The sequence below is a fragment of the Furipterus horrens genome, unplaced genomic scaffold (genome assembly GCF_987537825.1).
Source record: "Furipterus horrens unplaced genomic scaffold, mFurHor1.1.pri manual_scaffold_9, whole genome shotgun sequence".
Lineage (NCBI taxonomy): Eukaryota > Metazoa > Chordata > Mammalia > Chiroptera > Furipteridae > Furipterus > Furipterus horrens.
Window position 1 is genome coordinate 17,970,607 of NW_028327179.1, and position 22,437 is coordinate 17,993,043.

General features: G+C 38.5%; 1 protein-coding gene across 1 annotated transcript in view; it reads right to left on the reverse strand.

The window, feature by feature from the left end:
- Positions 1 to 1,024: 1,024 nt before the first annotated feature.
- Positions 1,025 to 22,437, reverse strand: part of LOC150001368 (histone deacetylase 9-like) — a 203,154-nt gene continuing 181,741 nt past the window's right edge. The window contains exons 9-10 of the mRNA XM_090286852.1: positions 12,274 to 12,421; positions 1,025 to 1,308 (exon numbers count right to left, since the gene is read on the reverse strand). Of these exons, the coding sequence (XP_090142978.1) occupies positions 1,269 to 1,308; positions 12,274 to 12,421 (188 nt within the window). The 3' untranslated portion in view covers positions 1,025 to 1,268. The remainder of the gene's footprint in view (positions 1,309 to 12,273; positions 12,422 to 22,437) is intronic.

The window sequence follows — 22,437 nt, forward strand, 5'->3', positions numbered from 1 at the left end:
TTTTTTCCACATAAAGTTACAACCTCAAGGTTAACTCATTTCAAGGTGACTTCAAACAGTCAATGCCTTCATTAACACATTTCAAAGATCTAGGAAATAAGCCATACTCACATCAATGATTTCACAGATATAAGAACACATTAGACGAGGCACTGTGTTAACCTGGAAAAGTAAAAAAAAAAAAAAAAAAAAAAACCCAAAAAACAAAAAAAGTAAATATTCAAAGCTCCTGAGAAATTGGGGAGATTATGGCTAATCTTTAGCTTTCCTATAGGAAGAATGAATGAAAGGTAAGAAAAAAAGAAGAGATGGAGGGCAGAAAAAGGGAGAGAATAAATTCTTGATAGATTTGGAACAGATGAAGACCACCTTTGAAAAGGTTTCAAAGACACTGGAAATCCCCCATGGAACATATGCCAGAGCTACTGTCATCAGAGCAAGGGATGTGGGGGGAGGAGATGGCTCACCCCCAAATTCAGTTGCATGTCTCCTGCGTGTGTAGAACACAGAGAGGGATACTAAAGAAATACGGTAATAAAGAAAAGTGACATCAAATAGTGCACCATTATATACAGTGTTTGAGGTTCCTTTGGCATGTGGACTTTGAGATGTAGCGTGGTTTATTCCACTGGAAAAGCCTCGGCCCAGGTCCTCCATCTTGAACTCTTAACTAGCAAGAGTTGAACCATGTGTTAAAACAAAGGCCAAAAGAGAAACAAAACAAAACAAAACAAAACAAAATCCCTGCGATCTGTCGGGAATTGCTATCCGTTCATAGCTGAAAGCAAATCCTGTAAACAATTTGAGACTGTCTGACAAAATGTTACCCAATAAAAACCTGATCAGAATGTCAGGAACGAGTATTTCCTAGGTTTTGCCCCGCGTTTCACTGGCTGTGATAGCTTTTTTGTAATGAACAGTATCTAATGCTGTATTGGATATTTCTAGTTCATACTTTGGGGCTGGGAGTGGGTCACCCAGCATATTAAATGCATGCTGGAAGCAGTTTCTTCCAATCGTGGTTTGCTGTAACTTTAGAATCACAGTGGTTACTTTTAAGGAATCTTTAATGCCCTTTCAAGTCCATCCAAAGAACAAGTGAAGCTGCTGTTCAGAATTTTGTGCCCAGTGTTTATATTCCATCGAATCTGTGCCACCCAGGCAGCAGACAAGACATGTCTGAGGGTGCTGGGGTGGGGGTGGGGGTACACAATGATGTCACGCACAGGAAATATGGGGCGGGGGGGGAGTGTGGGGGACTTGGCACTTCACAAGCCTGGCTCCTCTTCCATAGGCTCACCAGCGATTCTGTAAAAATAAACAGGCAATCAGAATACGGCACAAGAGTACACAATGACATTGTAGATTTTCATGCATAATCAAAGCTGATTTTTCAGCTCTCTCTAATGTTTATTTGTGTTATTCAGTTATCCATAAATAGAGTTTCTTTCCTAGGAAGTATAAACAAATGTCAAGTGGAAAAACATTCTAGATCCAAGCAATCATTGGAAATGTTCCTGTTTATATTAAAACATGTCAGAATATTTTATAACTCTAGATTCCAAAATGGACATGTTTTGTGTCCAGCCCAGCCCAATAATTTATTGAAAAAATTAACTATGATATTTTATTTTAGGAGCGATTGCAGTGATTTCCTATGGAACCAGTTTGCTCACAGAGCAAAGGACCCAGCTAGCTTCTGGAGGAAACTCACTAGGGCTCTGGTTTTCGCTTCTGTTCTTTCATAACTGGATTGGCTGCCTGCCGGAGGCGTTTCAAATCAAATTCTGAATTTGATTAGCAAATCGCTGCTACAGACCCAGCACTTCTACAAGAAATGCACTATGGTGGTGTGTAAATAGTTTTTATTCGGCATCATCTGTGGGGTGTTCTGCTCGGGTAAAACCAAAACTAATTGCTTGAAAATTTATACTTGAGATTTAACCTTAATTTAGTGACACTCTGAGGGTGTTTTAAGGCAAACTTTTAGAATGATTCTTTAATTTAGCCGCGAGGGCAAATTGTAGCAGGAATCCACAGACATGAGGTGGATGGATTATCGAGGGAACAATACTAGAGTTTCAGAGGCCGGGAGAATTGTGTTTGGGTCTGAGCTCTGCAGTTTGCTGATGTAACTGTTCAAGTTGTGACTGTGCTTCTGTGAAGCTATGGTTTCAGGTTTAAGGCCATGAGAAAAAGGACGCTTCTTACAGAATTAGTGTAAGTTAGAAAAATGGAGGCGGAAAAACTGACTTGTGAATAACAAACACTGTGAGATATTAGTTTTTTAATACTTTGGATCTGTCCCTTCATCATCTAACATATGCGCAAAATCGTGCTGAATATAGATACAGAGATATGACTATGCTACCCTAAGGAAACACCACATATACATGGATGATGCTTTTCTCTCGGTTATAATAATTTACATGAAGAGCAGAAAGAATTTAACTTGATATCAGATATAACATAAAATTAAATTCTTACATACTTTTTAAATGGGTATTTTCTATCCTATGACTTTTAAAACAGTGTTTGTTAATTAATATTAATAATGTTGTTTAGGAAGAAACATCTGCTATTTTATTGATTTAATTTAATCCCTATAGTTTAACTCCTTTTCCTTTTCCAAGGCAAGCAAATCTAATGCTTGCTTTGTACATGATTTTGTTCAAAGGGCACTCTTCAAAGCTATGTATTACTGTTTCGTGAGCATATACTTTTATTATATGTAAACTTTATTTTTTATCCACACAGGCATAATTTATCTTGCTTAGTTTTCTCACCCAGTCCTGTATTTATGTTTGCTAGTCTGTAGCTGCCAGGTGTGAATTGACACCTCCATGGTGTGCATTCACAGCCTTTCACTATTCATGCTCCCAGGGCTGGACCCTGGGTTTGACAACTCCTATCCACCCATCATTAATAAAGCTGTGGTGGCCTTCTTAGTACATGCACTCCAATGACCTTGGGAGAGAAGGCCTTCAGCCCACATCCCCAGGAGCAGGGTCACTGCATCATATGTTTTGCGTGTACTAACTGGTAGTTTGTTGCCTTTCAGCATGGCCATCATAATTTACCTTCCCACAGCCATGGGAGCTCATGCCAAAGCCCCACATCTCCATAAACGCTGGAGTGCCTCAGCTTACTGAATTTTTCATTGATTCAAGAAATAATTACTGAGTGCATATTACACATCCTGGCTCTGCTCTAGGCATTGGAACCACAGGGGAAACATAAAAAGTCTAACAGGGGGATCTGGCCTAATTTTGGAATTGATGGTCAGTGAACCTTTTCCAAGAAGAGACAGAACTATATGAGCTGAGATCTCAAGTATAAGTGGAAGAGAACGGAGAAGCTAGTACAGGGTTAGTGGGAGAATAAGGAAGACATGAAAGGTAATCCAAACAGAGGAAAGGGTATGTGCCAAAACGGCCTGATGTGAACATGAATATGACTCTTTGGAGAAAATCTGAAACCACAATGAGATACTATTGAATACTCACTAGAAAGGCTTAATTATAAAGACTGATTACACGAGGTGTAGGTGAGGATATGAAGCAATTGGAACTGTCATTCATTGCTGGTAGGAATGAAAAATGGCGTAGCCCTTTGGAAAGCACTTTGGAAGTTTCTTGCAAAGGAAAACATATGGCTCCCTTACAACTTGGCAATTCTCCTTGTAGGTATGTATCAGAGAAATTGAGTGCTTGTGTTCACAAAATAAAAACTTGAACAAAAATTTCATAGACTTAAGCTCCTCAAAAAATTAAAAATATAATTACCATGCAATGCAGCACTTCCACTTCTGGGTATATATCCAAAAGATTTGAAAAGAGGATCTTGAAGAGATCATTGCATACTCATCCACCGATGTATTCAGCCATAAGAAAGATAGAAGTCTTGTCATATGCTACAACATGGATGAACCTTGAGGATATTATGCTAAGGATAGTACGCCAAGTCAAAAAAAGGCAACTAATACACGATTCTACCTATATGAGGTATCAATACTAGTCAAATACTTAGAAACAGAAAGTAGCACGGTGGTTGCCAGGAGCTGGGGACAGGGGAAAAGGGAAGTTATTGATTAATAGGTATTGAGTTTTCAGTCTTGCAAGATGAAGAAACTCTAGGGATATGTGGCACAAGAGTGGACATATAGTTAATAGTAGCAATTGTGCAATCAAACATGGTTTGGGTGGTAAATGTTATGTGCTTTTTACCACAATAAAAAAATTATAGCAGTTTTATTCACAATAGCTCCAAAAGGCAGACTACCTGAGTAGACATTTTCCCAAAGAAGTCACAGAAATGTGCTCAGCATCACTAATCATCAGGAAAACTCAAGTCAGAACCACAATGAGATATCACTTCATACCTGTTAGAATGGTTATTATAAAAAAGACAAGAAATAACAAGTGTTGGTGAGGATGAGGAGAAAAGGGAATGCTTATGCACTGTCGTGACAGTGTAAATTGGCACAATGACTATGAAAAATGGTATGGAGGTTCCTAAAAAATATTAAAAATAGAACTATCATATGATCCAGAAATTGTACTTCTGGATATTTACCTGAAGGAAATAAAAACACTAAGTCAAAAAGATATATGCACCCCCATGTTCACTGCAGCATTATTTACAATATGCTAAGATGTGGAGGTAACCAAAGTGTTCATCAATAGCTAAATAAATAAAGAACCCTGGCTGGTTTGGCTCAGTGGATTGAGCGTCGGCCTGCGAGCTAAGTGTCGCTGGTTTGATCTTCCAGTCAGGGCACATCAGAGAAGGAAAACTCTAACTCCAAAAAACCTCCGCTGCCTTGCGGCATACCTCTTCAGGGGAAAGGCTAAGGGAGTAAACCCCGACAGAAAATCCGGAGCCGGAGTCCCTAAGGCGGTTTGACGTTGTAGTCAACACCGGCAACTCCTGCGGCGCACCTGAACCCAAGCTGTATTGACTCCGTCTTTCCCTTGGACCCTTCAGCTGCGAAGAGAGTGGGGGTCTGCTGCATGGGCAACAGCAGACCCTCCATATCACCCTGCCCAGGCTCTGTAGCTTCAGCTTCACTGGAGAGGACACTCCAGCGTCATCGCAAGATGTCGATTCAACACGGGAGGAGACAGATACCGTGTCACTCCCGAGTCGGACTGCACAGCCATTCTCGGCGGTGCAGATAGACTCTTAAGAAGCTACACCATCGTCTCTCGAGACGGACGGCTGCCGACGATATATATATATATAAAATTCAGCCCTAAAAAAGGAAATGTTGCCGTTTGCAAAAACATGGACCTATCAACCCTGAGGACATCATGTTCAATAAAGTAAGTCACACAAAGAAAGACAAATACTGTATGGTCTCACTTATAAGTGGAAGCTAACAACCTCCCTAAATTTACAGATACAATGAACAGATTGGTGGCTGCCAGAAATGGAGCCAATGGGTGAAGGTGGTCAAAAGATACAAACTTCAAGTTATAAAATAAACTAGGTCCTGGGAATTTAGTGTACAGCACAGTGACTGTAGTTAATACTTGGTTGTATGCTTGAAAGTTGCTATGAGGGTAAATCTTAAAATTTTTCATCAAAAGAAAAAAGAATTGTATATATGTGTGGTGATGAACGTTAACCAGACCATTTGTGGTGTTCATTTCACAATATACACAAATATTGAATACTGAAAATAATAGAATGTTACATGTCAGTTAGATCTCAGTAAAAAGAATGAATAGCCCCAAATGGGAAACAAGTCAAATATCTGCCCACAGGGTTTGTTTACATATTGGGCTAAGGCACAATAATAAAAATGAACAAACTACTGATTGGGTAGATCTCAAAAACATTCTGCTTATGGAGTAAAAGCCAGATAAAAAGTAATATATATTATCTTTCCCCCTTTTGATTAAATTCAGGAACTAGCATAACTAATCTACAGTGTTAAAGCTAAAAAATAAAGGTTAGTTCTGGAAGGGGTGGCATTGACTAATAAGAGGTACAAGTAACTTTCTGGGTGATGAAATTGTTCCTATTCCTGTTCTGGGTGGTGTGTATGTGACTATGGAGTAGCTAAAAATATTTCAATTTGTGCATATTATTATATGTAAGGTATAAGGTCATTGTTGGAAAGCAGGTCACAAAACAGAGGAATGATGTCAAAGATAAGGCACACAGTGAAGGTGAGGGTCTGATCATGCCAGGTGTGTGGGTTCTGTTAAGAGTGATGGTCTTTATGCTACTGGAATGGAAAGGCATTGCAGGGTTTCAAGCAGAGAAATGGCAAATTTGTTCTCTAGTTGCTTTTGTATTGTTCTGAAGAGTTCCCTGGTCTTTGTGTAGAAAACACTAGAAAGGAGCCAGTAAGTAAGGAAACTACTATGAATTTGGAGAAAAGTGAAGGTACTTTGAACTGAGTGTTGGCAACAGAAGTTTAAAAAAAAAAAGATATGGCTTGCTCAAGCTACTGTCTCTCTCGGATGCCTTCCTTCTTATTTATTAGGTAAAATCGCCTCTGGCTCAGATGTCCCAGTCCTGTGATTTGTTCCCCAGTTCTTAGCCTATGTTAGGTTTTCTTTCAATCTGCAGCTCAATCTACCAAGTGACTTGTCACTTATCATTAGTTGGTTGCTCATGTCTGATTCTGTGCTAGGGAGAGTAACAGCCCCAGTGATATCTACATCCTAATTCCTGGAAGCTATAAATATGTTGCCTTGCAAGGCAAAACTAACTTTGTAGGCATGATTAAAGTTAAGGACCTTGAGATGGAGGATTATTCTAGGTTATCCTGGTGGGTCTAATCTAATCATCCACCATCTTTTTAGAAGAATCCTTCTGAGCTTTTTTCCTTCAGTCTGAGAGAGATGTGATGCCTGAAGAAAGATCAGAGAGATAGAAAGTTGTTGGCTTTGAAGAAGGAGGAAGGTGCTAGTGAGCCAAGGAATGCAGGCAGCCTCTAGACACTAGAAAAGGCAAGGAAATAGATTCTCCACTACAGTTTCCAGAAAGGAATCAGGCCCGTCCAACCTTTTGATTTTTAACCCAAGAGACCTGTGTCAGCTTTCTGACCTTTTTGTCATCTTAAGCCACTGAGTTTGTAATAACATTTTAAGACAGTAATTGAAAATGAGTACAATCACCAAGTATGTGAATGTTTTGAAGACTGCAAGGCAGTTTTGTGACCCTGGTTCCCAACATTTGCCTCGCAGAAAAAAAATCAGGCAGTGTTTAAAGAAGGCATAAACTGGATATTCTCCCTCCTCATTCTGCAAGTCAGAGGATGATCCTGTGATCTGCCACCATCACTCCTGTATTTTCCTCTCCCCATAAAGACAGTTCCATTTTCCATCTAGACACATCACCTCCCCCTCCTTTCTTCATAAGGTTTCCTAAGTCAGTCCATGTTTATGATATGAGTACTATAGTTTTGGATTAGTCAACATATTTGAAAATGAACATTGTCAGTTGGTATTATGAAAGAAAATATATATAAATTACACATTTTAAAAACTCATAAAAATATAAAAACACCAATTCCCTTGGAAAACATAATAGAAAGACATAAGAAGAGCTCAGGTATCATTACAAAATGTTATGTTACCATTTTCACAACATTTTGCCTCTGTCTTTAGATTCACTCATTCATTCATTCAATAAATATTTGTTTATAACCTACAATGTATTTGGCATTATGAAAGTTCTTAAGTCAACTAACTAGCTAATTGAATCAATTTATTGCTTAGTGATTATTTGTCAAATTCTTGTTTTTAATGAATACACAATTGATTTCACCTCTGAATAACTAAACTTAGAGATGTGCATGTACGGCCTCTGTATTTGAATATTACAGACCACTGGATGATGAACAATGTGTTAAAGGAGGGGGAAAATAGAGCAAACTGAGGAAGAAGAAATATGATGAAAAACAATAATAAAAATCGACTTTTATTGAGTGATTACTATGTGTCACGTGTTCCGTTAAGTTCTTAAAATTTACTTGTGTCATTTCATACTCACAACCCTATGACATTTTCCCTTCATTTTAAAGACAAAGAAAATCAAGCCCAGAGAAATAAGTAAATTGCTGCTGACCACAGAATTATTGAGTTGCAGATTATTATTATTATCTAGAGCAGCTGATTCTAGAATCACACCCTGCTCCTCCTCTGTAACTGCAAGAAGATTGCTGTGAAAGAACGCGGACTAAGATGAGATGGTGGGAAGCCCAGGTTAGTACGCATCTCATTTTAGTTAGGGTTGGACTTCATTGTGTTTCTATTTCCAAATTAAGCAGTTCTTAATCAAGAATTCAGAATGGAGCTCTGAAATACATCACTGGGCACTGGGTTTAACCTCTACATACGAAGCCGGACCTCACACGTGCTGCGGGACTGCATGTGCAGTACTGGAAACAGCGACAAAAAGACAGTCTCGGAAAGAGGAGGGAGGAAGCGACACAGGGCAGACTGTCGTTCCTTTTACCAGGAGTTTCCAAATCTCAGTCCACCTTTCGACTAAGGATTTGTTGCCACTGCATGAAAATTAAGAATAAAATGTATATTGGTATGTTTGCCTAAATAGATAGTCAAGGGTTTAAAATAATGGTATCATAGAAAAAAAAATTAGAAACCTGCATAATCTGTGCAATGCTTTAGCTTCTAGAAGCCTTGGAGATACACTCCTAAAGGATGAAAAAGAAAATTGATTTTTGAAGTATATTAGACATGAATGTATATATTTTTAAATTATTTATTTATTTATTTTCAGAGAGAGGGGAAGGGAGGGAGAAAGAGAAGGAAGAGAAACACTGATGGGCAAGAGAAACATCAGTCGGTTGCCTCTTGCATGCCCCCAACTGGTGAACTGGCCCACAGCCCAGGCAGGTGCCCTGACAGAGAATTGAACTGGCAACCTTTTGGTTCACAGGCTGGCGCTCAATCCACTGAGCCACTCCAGCCAGGGCAGAATGTATATTTTAATAGTGGTCTATATTTCCATATAAATCTTCAGATACAGGAAAAAAGGGTTATCAATATCCTTGGCAGTACAGACAGGCCTTTCAAAGCTAAAGCAGATGATACTTGGGATTTTCTAGTTTATTGTTACACTTTTTTTCGTACTCATGTGTAAGATAATCACCCCCCCAAAATCAAAACAAAATGGCTATGTTCAGAATCATATATCTTCTCATGCTTCTGTGTTATATACTGACTTGAAACCATCTCATTCATGATAAAAGTTGCCTGACTGGAAGATGAAATGATTAAATAAACAATCAGATAGGATTGTATTAAAATATATAATATGATCCATACTATAAACAATAGGTCAAACTCACAGTTGAAAATCTAACTTTCAGTTGTGTTCCTAATAACTTAATTATTGATCACCCTGAAGTTTTAATTCACAGACAGATCTTTTTCTTGACTTTAAGCAGATCCTGAACTGATATCCAAGAATGAACCTGGATATGCATTGATCTTTTCAGTGTAGAAGCATTTGAAACATATATCCTACCAGTGCAAATTACAATTTTTTAAAGGCATAGTCTCCTGGCAAACAAGCTCCTAAGATCACAGTTCTCTTTTAAAAACAATATGCTATATAAATCCAGGCCTAGCTACTTAATATTCTTTGAACATACAACATGGCCTTGTTTAAATTTTTCATGTTTTGTGTTGTTTTGGCTGATCCATCAATCATTTTTACCCACTCAAGTCCTTTGCCACCTGAAAATTATGTCTTAAAAACTGTATTTCAGTCAATCATCCCCAAAATAAATGCCCATATATCAATGTTTTCTAATAATTTATTTTTCATGGTCCATTAATGAGTTACAAAAATGAAGTGACTGTTGGCACTGTGTTGTCACCTCCGCCTCCACCCCCCACCCCCATCCAAGAAAAATGAACAAAAAATACTTACAATGGTTCTTAGCCAGGAGCATTTTATCCCTTATTCACTAGTGGTAAATGAGTCAGATATGAGTTGGCCAGGAAAAGAGCTGCTTTACCCAAAATCTTAGTACAAAATGAGTCATCTCACTCCAAACACCAATATATCCTCCAAAATAACTGGCAAGAATATCCTATAAAAGGAATCTTGCCTTCACCCTTTTCCATCCATTTAGGTCTCTGATTTTTCTAATTTCTCAATTTCCTGCGCACTTATAACATTGCATCCATAACAAAGGCCCAAGAGTGTTTCCATCTTTTTATCTCACTTTGAAAGTCATCTTTGCTCTATTGAGTAGGGGGACAATTCTGATAGCATCCCCCTGAAAAGAATGAATGCTCTGTGACTTTCAAGGTTTCTCTCTGTCTGACTCTCTCTGATGAAACTCATGCATGGTTCAATATAAATGCAAAAGCCAGTTCTAGAATAATTTTTCTTTCCCTCTGCTGAAAAAAAGTGAGTTCAAAGCCATCGAAAATATTTCAAGCGAAACTATTTTCCTTCCCACAAGAAAAATCAATCAGAATTGATACAATCTGTCTAAACCTGATAAACAAATATGAATGGAGGCCACAAACTTCAGCTCTGTTCCCCTGTATGTCAAAACATTCCCAATCCCATCCTCTCTCTGCTGTGAGGTGAAGTTTAAAAACCTCTGTGAAGTGAAGCCAGGGTCAAGTCCCTCTGGATTAGCAGGAGTCAAGTACACTGGTTACCTGGACCAACAAGCATGCTACAGAGTTAATTCCTGCCAAAGTGCTGAGATTTTTACATTACTTAGGGCTCATAACGTGACTTATTAGTCTTAATTATTCTAAGCTCCACAATTTAATGGGCAAATTACTTACAATTCACTTCATCCAGGTTGTGATTTTGCTTTGTTTCTCTATATTAAATGAAGTTTCAAGAATAGCTATTCTCCTTTTATATCCAACACTAACAGATGCTAGTTTCCTCCATTTTATAGCCCTCAGATGACAGAAACTAACTGCATTTGGCCTTGGGAATAATTGCAACACCTTTGGATTATGAACTCAGTTAGTTTCTTTGCTAAAAGTGGCAGGGGGTTAGTTCATATTATCAAAGACATAAAATAACTTTTCCCTTATATTCCAAATGCCCGTGTGATGAAGCCTCCTAATACAACACTGTACAACTTTCCCTCCTCTGGTAATCTGCTATTTAAGTGGTTATGGTAAGAAAAAAATAATTGCATAAAAGTGAAATCTCTTATTCAATGTTTCGCCTGCTCTTGACCAAAGCAAGATGTTAAATCCATTAAACTCTGAATATTCAGTAAAAGCAAGAAAGCTGAAACTGTTCAACTTTGTTCATCCTTGTGAGAATTGCCAACCTGTGTACCGGTAGCAGGATCTGTGTAATTAATGGCGATGTTATGTACAGAGGGAGTCCGATTTCATTCTCCGCAGCAATTTTAGAGTGCACGCAGGCAGAGCTTTAGCAAAGTCTCACCTGAGTCGCTTTCAAATTGAGGAAATGCGACTTTGAAGTCAGCCATAGAAAGGACCAAAATTAATACATGTACATTTGTGGTGGCTTCAGTCATAGCAGACTTAAAAGAAATTCTGCATATAGCATTGTCTGCAGGATAGGATGGTGAACACCAAAATGCGTAAACCGACAAACATTTCTTAAAAGGAGCATAAACAAACTCAATCTTAGTTTATACTTATTTTCTTTCCTGAAAGCTATATTCATTTATAGGAAGACTAATTGAAATCAACCCCTTCTTATCATAGTGTTAAGATAAAATCAGACTCAAGTCCACACTTCCTTTTACACACATTCCTGTCGCCTTTGCAGCAGATCCCATCTTTATGTAGCTGTTGTACCTCAAGGACATGAGGACCCTGCATGGATTCAGGCTATCCAGCCAGCTAGCAATACTTCCAGCCTCTGCTCTCCCTTTTTCTGTTTGTTACATCAGTAACTTCAAAATGATGAGAAAAAGAAAAGAACATCTGGAAAGACAGAGATGACTAGGGATAGAAGGCAAGCTCTTTCCATAATAATCTGCACTAAATTATCCACCAACAAGTGATTTTTCTCACATCTATCTCATCCCCTCCATTTCTCTGGGAAATGCAACCACATGCTCCAGCTCTTTGTTTCCCATGAAGAAGGAAACAAATGAATGGATTCTTGACAGCCGACAGCATGTGCTGTGGCATCTGTGGCTTTGGAGAAGACAGGGGGTGGAAACAGAGGAGACGTTGGGAGAGAAGTCTGGACCGAAATTCCTGAACATGAGCGATGGGCTTGGATGCAACTGACCTGAAGGATTCGCCCACCTCAGATCCATACCTGCCATCCTCTTGAGCAAAGGGCTGCTCCACATCCACCGTCAGGGAAGCCAGAGCAGAAACGGTCTCTGTCTCCTCTTGCAACTGAGCCCCTGCCGGAGCACAGCCTCTTGGTACAGTCGCCATCCTTACTGACTTCCAGTACTTGCCTAGGGGATTAAAAAAAAAAAAAAAAATAGCATCATACTTTATTGGAATTTTAGTTAGAGCAGTAGGAATTAGAATACTCATGCAGGTCCAACTCAGAATAGTTGTTCGGTTGAAATTCACCATGTTATATATACACAGTAGTAATTTGGTTTCTTAACCATGTTGATGAAGTCTTTTGCTCAATCCGATGATGCCAAGTTGTGACATGCTCATAAATGCAACTCTGAGTCTCTCCCATGCTCAGAAGATAGCAAGGAGGAATAATCCAGGTCTAATGAACTCACTATCAGACAGACAGCTGTCTGTACAACTAAGTCAGCAAATTCTGGGCACCGTGCCCCTGGGAAAGCCTCAGGAGACTGGGAGGTAGAAGTCTCCTGGAGAAACTGAATGAAATAGTAATGCTAAGAATTGCTACTTGAGCCATTAACTTTTTTTTTTTTTTTTTAATGAGGCTGGAATATTAAAGAAAAAGAAAAGGCCAGGAATGCCAGCATGAATTGACTGGCAACTTTGCCAGAACCATCAGGTTTGTTAGTCCTGGATGTTCTTTCTTTCTTAACCCCAGGGTGTGTGCTAGAACAATAATTGATTTAAAACTTTAATATACGCACTGGCTGATGTTGGAACCCTTCCATACGTCACAGGGATGTTTCTTTTTTTGAGGCAGGGAAGGAGAATGAGAGGAAAATAGGAGGTCATTTCATGAGAACATGCCAGAGGGATAAATATGAAAGCGCAGAGTTAATGACCTCCTTGCAGCCTCTAAGCTATGTTTTGTGAAATATTTTGTCGCCCCAGCCCCAAATTAAAGTAGGAGAACCTCCCTACGTGCTAACATGACTCACCAGGTTAGAACTATCTCTGTAGCCTGACTGATTATGCAGGGAGTTGGCATGCATTAGTTGCTTACTTCCAAACCCCCCCCCCCCCCAAAAAAAAAAAAGTCCCACTAGAGTAGAAAAGGCAAATGGATGAATACTGGATTGGGAAGGAAGAAAACTGGGCTCTGGACCCCGGTCTCAGGCTGGCAACCCTCTCCAGCACTTTATTTCTACTTCTCAAAGCAAGGGGAGGGCCTCAAATTGTTTCGGCTCGAACTAACGCTTCCTGACTGACCTTTCCTTATGTTCCTGCTTCACGAAGGAATGGCTGTCTTGTTGAGGGAGGCGCCCCAGTCTCCCATCCATTCTCCATGCCAACAGAACCTTCTGACACAATTGTCTACCACTGGTACTTTACTTGCCGTGATCACCTATTCTGATCAAGGACTGAGAATCATAAAGCTTTCCATGCGGACCACATAATAGCAATTTTAACTATGAATGAACCCACAGACTACTATTGTTTGAAAGCTAAGCCTGTGCCAGATGTTGAGGGCACAAGGATGCTTCCCTGGCATCCAGAAACTCATGGTCTTGTTGAGACAGCACTCTCAGTTAATAAGCGATGTGAATTCCGTGTCGAGAAGGCCCACGTGTTCCTGAGAGGAAACAAGGAGAACATACACTTATGATGATAAGAAGGCGAGGGAAGAGACTTGCCAGAAAAAAATAACACTTGACCGAGTATTTGAAAGACCATCAGGAGTTAGTGAAGCTGAAATAGAGGGAGGTGCTGATGATGAGGTACCCCCAGAAAAGGAAATAGTGTATGCAAATGTGCAGAAACTTGCATTCTGGAGTTTATTGGGGTACAAAGTGCACTGCTAGGCACAACCGGAATACAGAAAATGTCTGGCTGTGATGAACAATACTGCTGTGATAGCCATGGGCTAATTAACACACAATCTCCAATAATATGCTGATGATATTGGACTTCAACTTGGAGGTGTGAGGGCCATGTCTTTAAGCAGAACACACTGGGTATCAAGTTTAAGTTCGTAAAAGAACCCTCTGGAGAGATCATGGACGACAGATGGGAGGGTGAGGAGTGGTGGCAGAAAACCCATTTTGCATCTTGGCAAACGTCCAGGGGGAAGTGATGATTTCTCAATAAAGAGGAAGTGACAGAATAGAAATGAAGAGATGGACTAAAAGAAGTTCAGGAGGTAGGCGATGGAAATGCATCTTGGCTCATTCTTTAGTGCCTTCTCCCCTCCTCTCTCAACTTGGAAAGCTGACCCTGAATTTACAGTTCCATTTCAAGGCCCTAACTTCTCTAGATCACTATGTCATTATAATCTTGCCCTAGCCATAAATGCTCTGTTCTGTCTATAAGTGCATTGTAGTGAGTTTCAGAAAATATTATTATCAAACATTACTTCAGCTCATGATATTCACAGAGCTGGTGATGATGGATGACATGCTTTCCTTGTTCTCTGGAACCCCAATACGGGGCCTCTGACACAGCAGGTAGCTGGAGGTTTGTAGGTTAAATTAGGTTATAAACACTACAGGAAAGACAAACTACCATTACTGAGACATGCCATGGACTGTGCTAGATGTTTGCACATTTATAATTTACAATTTCACTTAATCCTCATGCCATGTAGGCAATGTTAGGTAATTATTTCTAAGGTTACATGACTAGCAAGCAGAGGAGCTGAGACCCTCAATTAGGACTGCTTGATTCCAAAATGTCTCTTTCTCTGTACTCAGTGGTCCTCCTTTATTCATCTTCCTCTGCTCTCCTCCTTGTATACATTGCTAAAGAATTATATTCTTTATAAAGGCATCATCTTCATAATGACATGTTACCCTTGTTCATTAGATATATGGTCCACCCTTTATTGGCTGAATGGCATGAGTTTATTGCACCAACTGAGACAACCATGTTGAGGCTAATTTTTTCTACTTTTCCTTTCTCATAACCTGATACTTTTGCAAGCACCTGGTGACCAGGTATAAGTCATTGACAAAATAGTATAAAACTGGAGACAAGTGCTTACTCACTTAAAAGTATGAATAAGTCCATCAAAAATGGAGCCCTGGACTAAAAGTCATGATTTTCAGATTGGAGACACTGTGCTAGTTCCAGAGAAATCCTATTGATCACTCCGGGCACAATTTCCATATTTATAAAGTGACACATGGGGGTGTGGTGATAATGAAAGGTCTCTTTCTGCGCTGTTCTCAGTGATTGTGATTCTTCTGATCTCAGATTCTGGATCACTTTTGGATATTAGAATAAGTTTATTATGGCAAAAAATCTTTTCTGTGAACCTATGAGGTCAGCACTTACTTTTAGTTAATACGACACACCTAGAATAACCAAGGACTTCAATTTTCAAGCACTGCATTTTTTTTCTTCAAGAAGAGAGTTCTTTGTTATATACAAAACAAACATCTTTATCCCAAAACACAATCAGGACAGAGATGTGAATCATTAATAACAATCTTTCACCAATATGACTGACAATGATCCTTCAAAGTTTAGTTTTTATGTATGTGAGTAGTAAGAAAAAATTTAAGTGGCTGAGACCTTTCTGAATAATGTGTATAAAATATTATGCGAAGTTAAGAATAAATGTTAGAAATCTGGCTTTTATCCAAATGTATATGAGGTTCCTGACTCAGAAATAACCCAAAGCTTAAAATTCAATATGGTCTCTGGCAAAGCCTATAAAAACAAGGGAAATATTCTACATTAATAATGCATTTATAGACCACTATCTCTCTTTGTAAAGGAGAATAATTAAAGTGTGTATACCACAGACTGAAATGTGCAGCCAAGTCAAACCCTACAATTTATGGGTTATATTTTCACATGATGGGTAAGGGTTTTTTTTCTTTCAGAAACATATGCAAGAAAATCATATGTGTTGGCATGTGAATAATATGCCCATTAGTACATAAGAGAAGCGAACCAAGATTTATTAATAGAGTTTTCTGGAGCTGCTATTCATAAAGTAAAATACTAGTAACCAGCCACCACTGGGTTGCTCTCCTAAGGCAATAAAGCTGGCCAAAGAGAGTCTTACATTAAAATCGGACACACACACTCCCTCTATGATTGTATCCTCTAGTCTTATTCATTTTTCCCACAATGCAAATCTTCCCACTTTTCAGCACTTTGTTTTCTTTTGGACTATTCAGCCTTCATTAGTCCACATTTTTGTTTTGTTTGGTAAAGGCAAATAGAGCAAAGAAGGACTCTAAAATAAAGGTAAAAACTAGATCACAAATCCAGAAAGTCAAGAGTTAGAGGTGGAGGCCATAGATGGAGTGTCACTGGGCCAGACAGGAGTCACGAGAGGACGTCTTGCAGGCACTGTACAGTCAGACTTCAGTATAAACCAGATTGTTCTTGGTAATGGACAATGTGGGGAAATAGGTAGTTGTTGACATATGAAGACCTGTGTTAGAAATAACCCATCTAACAAAAGATTTTTCAACCCAAGCCCTTTGAGACTTTGAAAACCTCCTGACCCCAGCACCTCCCCTTGCAACCATCATTTGGGATCTTTAGAGTCACTTCTCAGATTTGTTCTTCCCACCTGAATGATGTTGCCTTTCATCATTACACACTATGTTCTCATAGGAAAAGAAGCTGATACTGACCTAAACCTCTTCCTATCCCCTTCAACCTTAAAAAATTATTAACACCTGGGATTTACAAAGGGCATCATTTCATACATTGAATTGAGCTTCTTCATACTTTGTAAAGATACATTTTATGGAGCCACATGGAAAATTCTAGTGGGATCCAAAGCATTGTATATATGAAAAAATAAAGATGCATTATAAATTTTGGAGCGTATATAGAGTGACCAGGTTATTTTTCATCCAACCGGGGGCACTTCTGAGGTTAAAATGGGGCTAAAAATAAAACTTGTATGTTATGGAATTTGTCATTTTTTGGTCAACTAATTATTATCAGTGGATCTAAATAGTTCTACTTAAAAATTATTTTCACTAATAAAATTCATCCTAAAAATTAAAAAAATAGCATAATGCATATATAAGCACAATAACCATGTTCTTTATATTATCTTAACATTAGAAAATAACATAAGCAGAATTATGATTGTTGGTAAATATTCACATGTCAATCAGTTTTGTGGCCATTTCTCCCACTGACAGAATATTATTGGTATTTTCATGAAGAATGTATTTTTTGCCTTTAAGTGGTCTAAACATTTTAGACTCTCTCATAAATTTTTGCCTGCAATCTTTTTCAAAGTGGAACTTAATTGTTAAAAATTTTGAAAACGTGGCATCCTTAATTTATTTGTCTCAAGAGACTATAATATTTTGGTTGACAAATACTGTCTCTACAAGTGCAGTGCTACCTGGTAAGCTCAGGGTAATTTTTGCTAAATGAGGAATATTTTCACATTAATGGCTAAACTATTGAAATGAGTAACTATTTCATACCAAATGTTATCAGGATTGTTATCTTTTCTGTTCTTTCAGAGTACCTTTTCTTGGCAAACACTTTATATAAGCCAAACTTTTCAAAAAAGTTTTCTCCATTTATGACTTCAACATTTTATTTACTGAATTTAGATGCTGCAAAAATCATATGTCTTCTCAATTTCATTCCATTCCAGAATATAAATTTATCTAGCTAGAGAATTGTTTTTATCAATAATTTCATTAACAACTAGACATCTTTGATTTTCAGAATCAAACCTGTGCATGGTTTGACTGCTCTCCCTTGAGTTATAAGTGAGTATTCTTAGGGATTAATTTAAATGTTTTCTTTTTTGAAACACTGTTCACTGTAATTGTAAAAGCTTCAAAATGTCATATTTTGCTACATTTCATTTATATTTCTTATGCGCTTCATTGAAGTATAGTTTACAGTCAGTAAAATTTACCAATTTTAAGGGCAGGTTATGATGCATGTTGAAAAATGCATACACTCATATAACCACTACGACAATCAAACTATACAATATTTTCTTCACCACAGAGCTCCTTTTGGCCCTTTGGAGTAAACTTCTTACTTTCTTTCTTGGCCCCTAACAATCGCTGAAATTCTTGCTCTGTACTTTTGCCTTTTCTAGAATTTCATGTAAATGAAACCATGTAGTCTTTAATATCTGGCTTCTTTCATTTAACACAATACTTTTGAGATTAAAAGATTTCTTCTTTTTTTTAAATCATCTCTATCTTTGTTTCCTTGTACATAATATGATTTTCTTTTCCCTCTGGTTTCTTTTAAGATTTCATTATGATATTGCTCAGTGTGATTTTATTCATGGTTATTCTGCTTGACATTCATTGAGTTTCATGGATATGTGGATTTGTAGTTTTCCATCAAATTTATAAATCTTTTTCCATTATTACTTCAAATATTCTTTTGCTTCTTTTAGGAATTAAAAACTAAAATGTTATTAACTTTGTAATTTTTATTAAGTTATAAAATTCACGAATTTCATCTACTCCATAGTTAATGCCAAACACATTTCTGTTCTCTATGATTAAGCTGTGCTCCCCCCAAATTTTAATTTGCATATTAATATAAAACCAAATGACTTTATTGTCAGTGTTAGATTTTCACTGTTATTTACAACAGTATTCACAATAAATTAAAATAAATAGTGGTAGAGTTACAATGTAACATAATTGATAAAACTTCTGCAAAAGAAAATTCACAGTAGAAACACTGCATGCAGGACTACCCCTCCCCTATTTCCTGAACATATTGTATCCATACCTAACTTCTGATTTCCCATGTTTCCTACAACCCCACCTCCTGGCAGCTTGGTGGCTTCATGCACATCACAGCTGTGGCCACAACACACCTGTCTGGTGCCCCAGGTGGCAGCAATGCTGAGGATTTCTTCCTCTGTTTCTCAGACCAGAAATTTAGATGTCCTTTACAATTGATGTCTTGGTTGATGTCTGTTATTTCAGCATTTCATCCTGATACCACTTGTTCCAGATTTTTCATTTTTCAAAAACCAAATTGTTCTCACATCCTGTTTTTGTAAATAAAGTTTTATTGGAACATAACTATACTCATTACATATTGGCTATGGCTGCTTCCTTGCTACAATGGGATAGTTAAGCAGTAGGAACACAATGCTACATGTATTTACTATCTAATGTACAGAAAACCTTGTAAACCTTTGGTTTAAAGCAAGTAAGTATACAGACTAGTATGCCTTATTTAGTAAAAGATTAATCTGGCATCAATTTAGAGACTAAATTGGAGAAAGCTAGAGTGTATATGGTTAGACCACTTTGTAGGATGCAGAAATGATCCAGATAGAAGCTTGATTTGGGACAATGGTCATGGGAACAGAAATAAGTGGATGCAGAATGGGTAATGGATTGTATGTTAATAGCATTGTAAAGGACAACATGAAGAATGAGTACTACATTCCTGTCTAGCCAAACTGGAAGGATGGGGTGCTATCTAACTGAATCAAGAAACCCAAAAGAGGTTTGGAGCAAAAATAATGACAATGGCTTTGGACATGTTGACTAGATGTGCCTTTGTGATATCAAGGCAAAGATGTTCAGCTAGAACTTCAATAATCATTTGGAACTCAGATCTGAGGTCTGAGCTGACAAGATAAAGTTTTGGAGTTACCATGTAGAGATGACTATGAAGTTATGTCTGGATCAAAAACAACAAGTAAAATGATAAGAAACAGTTATTGAGTGCCTATGATAATGTGCTTTACATATAATTTCATATAATTTCTAAACTACCTTATGAGATAGAGTCTTTCATTTTCCTTATTTTACAGGTGAGAAAACTGAAGAGGGTTGAAATAACTTATCCATATTGCATATTTAGGAAAAGAATATATAATGTGAATATATAGAGGATGATAGGCTCAGCTCACATAGAGGAGACTCTGCATTTAATGTTGCATCTAGGGGAGTTATAAGGGGCTCTGACAGTTCATGTGTTTGGTTGGCTAAAACATGGACTGAAAGGTGGCCCACAATGAGTGGTTTAGAAATGTCAGACCTGTCTTGGTTTAATGAAGAGGAAGTGATTCAATGACTTAGAAAGACTGGAATGTTAAAGTGGACTTGTCATTTAAGACCTACGCACCCATTCTGGGAGGGTCCAGAAGACATGTCTCACTATGACTATGAGAAATAACTTTGTGAGCAGAGTGCTGGCATTCTTGAAGAGCCCTGTTATTGCTCATTTCTGTAGACCATAGTTTACAGTAGGAACTGTGGTCCCTGAATTGGGGGAACCTAAATGCAATGGGAGCAACTGGATCCTAGGGCAGCAGGAGCCAAGTGACAGCACTCAACTGCCTAAGGCAAGGTGGGTTACCTAATGGGCAGCCGAGTTGAAGCCGCTGGTCTGACAGAATGGTGGAATGGCCTTTAGAAGACTGGGTTTCAGTGCAAGCTAGGTGGTAATATCTTGTAGGACTGGGGCAAGGTTCTCCAGGAGGATGGATAAGCTTTCCATCAGCATCCAATATATGGTACTGTCTCACCCATGTCCACAATTCACATGTCCAGGAATCAGGAGTGGAACTGAAAGCAGCACCTATTATACCTAGTGATCAACTGGCATTTTTTTTTTTTTTTTTTTTTTTTTTTTTTGCTTACTGTTCCTGTGACATTATGCTCTGCCAGCCTAAGTGTCTTAGTTCCAAGGGAGAAAAGAAGCATCCACCAGGAGACACAGCAATGATTCCACTGAACTGGAAGTTAAGACTGTCACCCTGCCACTTCGCATTCCTCATGACTGAATCAAAAGGCAAAGGAAGCAGTTTCTGTGCTTGCTCGGGTGACTGATCCTGAAAACCAAGGGGAAATTGGACTGCTTCTTAGTACTACTATGCCCTGGCATAAAAGTCAATGGAAAACTACAATAACCCAACCTAGGTAGCATTACTAATAGCTCACACCCTTCAGGAATGAAGGTTTGAGTCACTCTATCAGGTCAGGAACATGAGTAACATGAGTAGCTGAGGTGTTTGTTGAAGGCAAAAAAAATACATAAGTGGGTTGTTTCAATTACCAACTATGCTCATATGATTAGTTACAGTAACAAGGACTAATTGTCATGAGTATTTCCTCCTTATTTTGTCATGAATATATTGGTATGTAAATATTTTTCCTCCATCCCTTCCTCCCTTATCATGTAACATAAAATCCTTTGACTTTATATCATAGTATTTAAGTATTGCTAATTTTCCATTATAGTATTTGTTATGTATTGACTCCGTCTTTCCCTTGGACCCTTCAGCTGCGAAGAGAGGGGGGGTCTGCTGCATGGGCAACAGCAGACCCTCCATATCACCCTGCCCAGGCTCTGTAGCTTCAGCTCCACTGGAGAGGACACTCCAGCGTCATCGCAAGATGTCGATTCAACACGGGAGGAGACAGATACCGTGTCACTCCCGAGTCGGACTGCACAACCATTCTCGGCGGTGCAGATAGACTCTTAAGAAGCTACACCATCGTCTCTCGAGACGGACGGCTGCCGCCGCCGCCGACGACGACGATTTGTTATGGGATATTGAGGAGAATAAGAAAAATTACTCAAAGCTTTACCTCCTCTTCTAAGGAAGGGCTTAGTGGTTTTTTTAGTTGTACTCAGGTTGGTTGTAACATGTTAGGCAGAACTATCACCTTGTTATCATCTTTAATTGAACTAAGTATGGTTTAAGGACATGTGTATGATGTTAAGTTGACAAGAGGTGGATTTGTGATGGTTAATTTTATGTGTCAACTTGACTGAGCCACAGAGTGCCCAAATAGTTGGTTAAACATTATTCTGAGCATGTCTGCAAGGGTCTTCTGAATGAGATTAACACTTAGATCAGTAGACTGAGTTAAGCAGATTGCCCTCCCCAATGTAGGTAGGCCTTTTCCAATCAGCTGAAAGCCTGTAGAGAAGAAAAGGCTGAATAAAAATAATTCCTTCTCTCTTACAGGCTGTCTTCAAGCTGGGACTTCGATCTTCAGTGGCCTTTGGACTCAGACTGAAACTTATACCACTGATTCTTCTGGTTCGCAGGTCTTTGTACTTGGACTAGAACTATACCATCCACTCTTCTGCATCTCCAGCTTACTGACTGCAGATTTTATCATTCTTAGCCTTGATAACTGCACAAGCTACTGTTTTACAGTATATA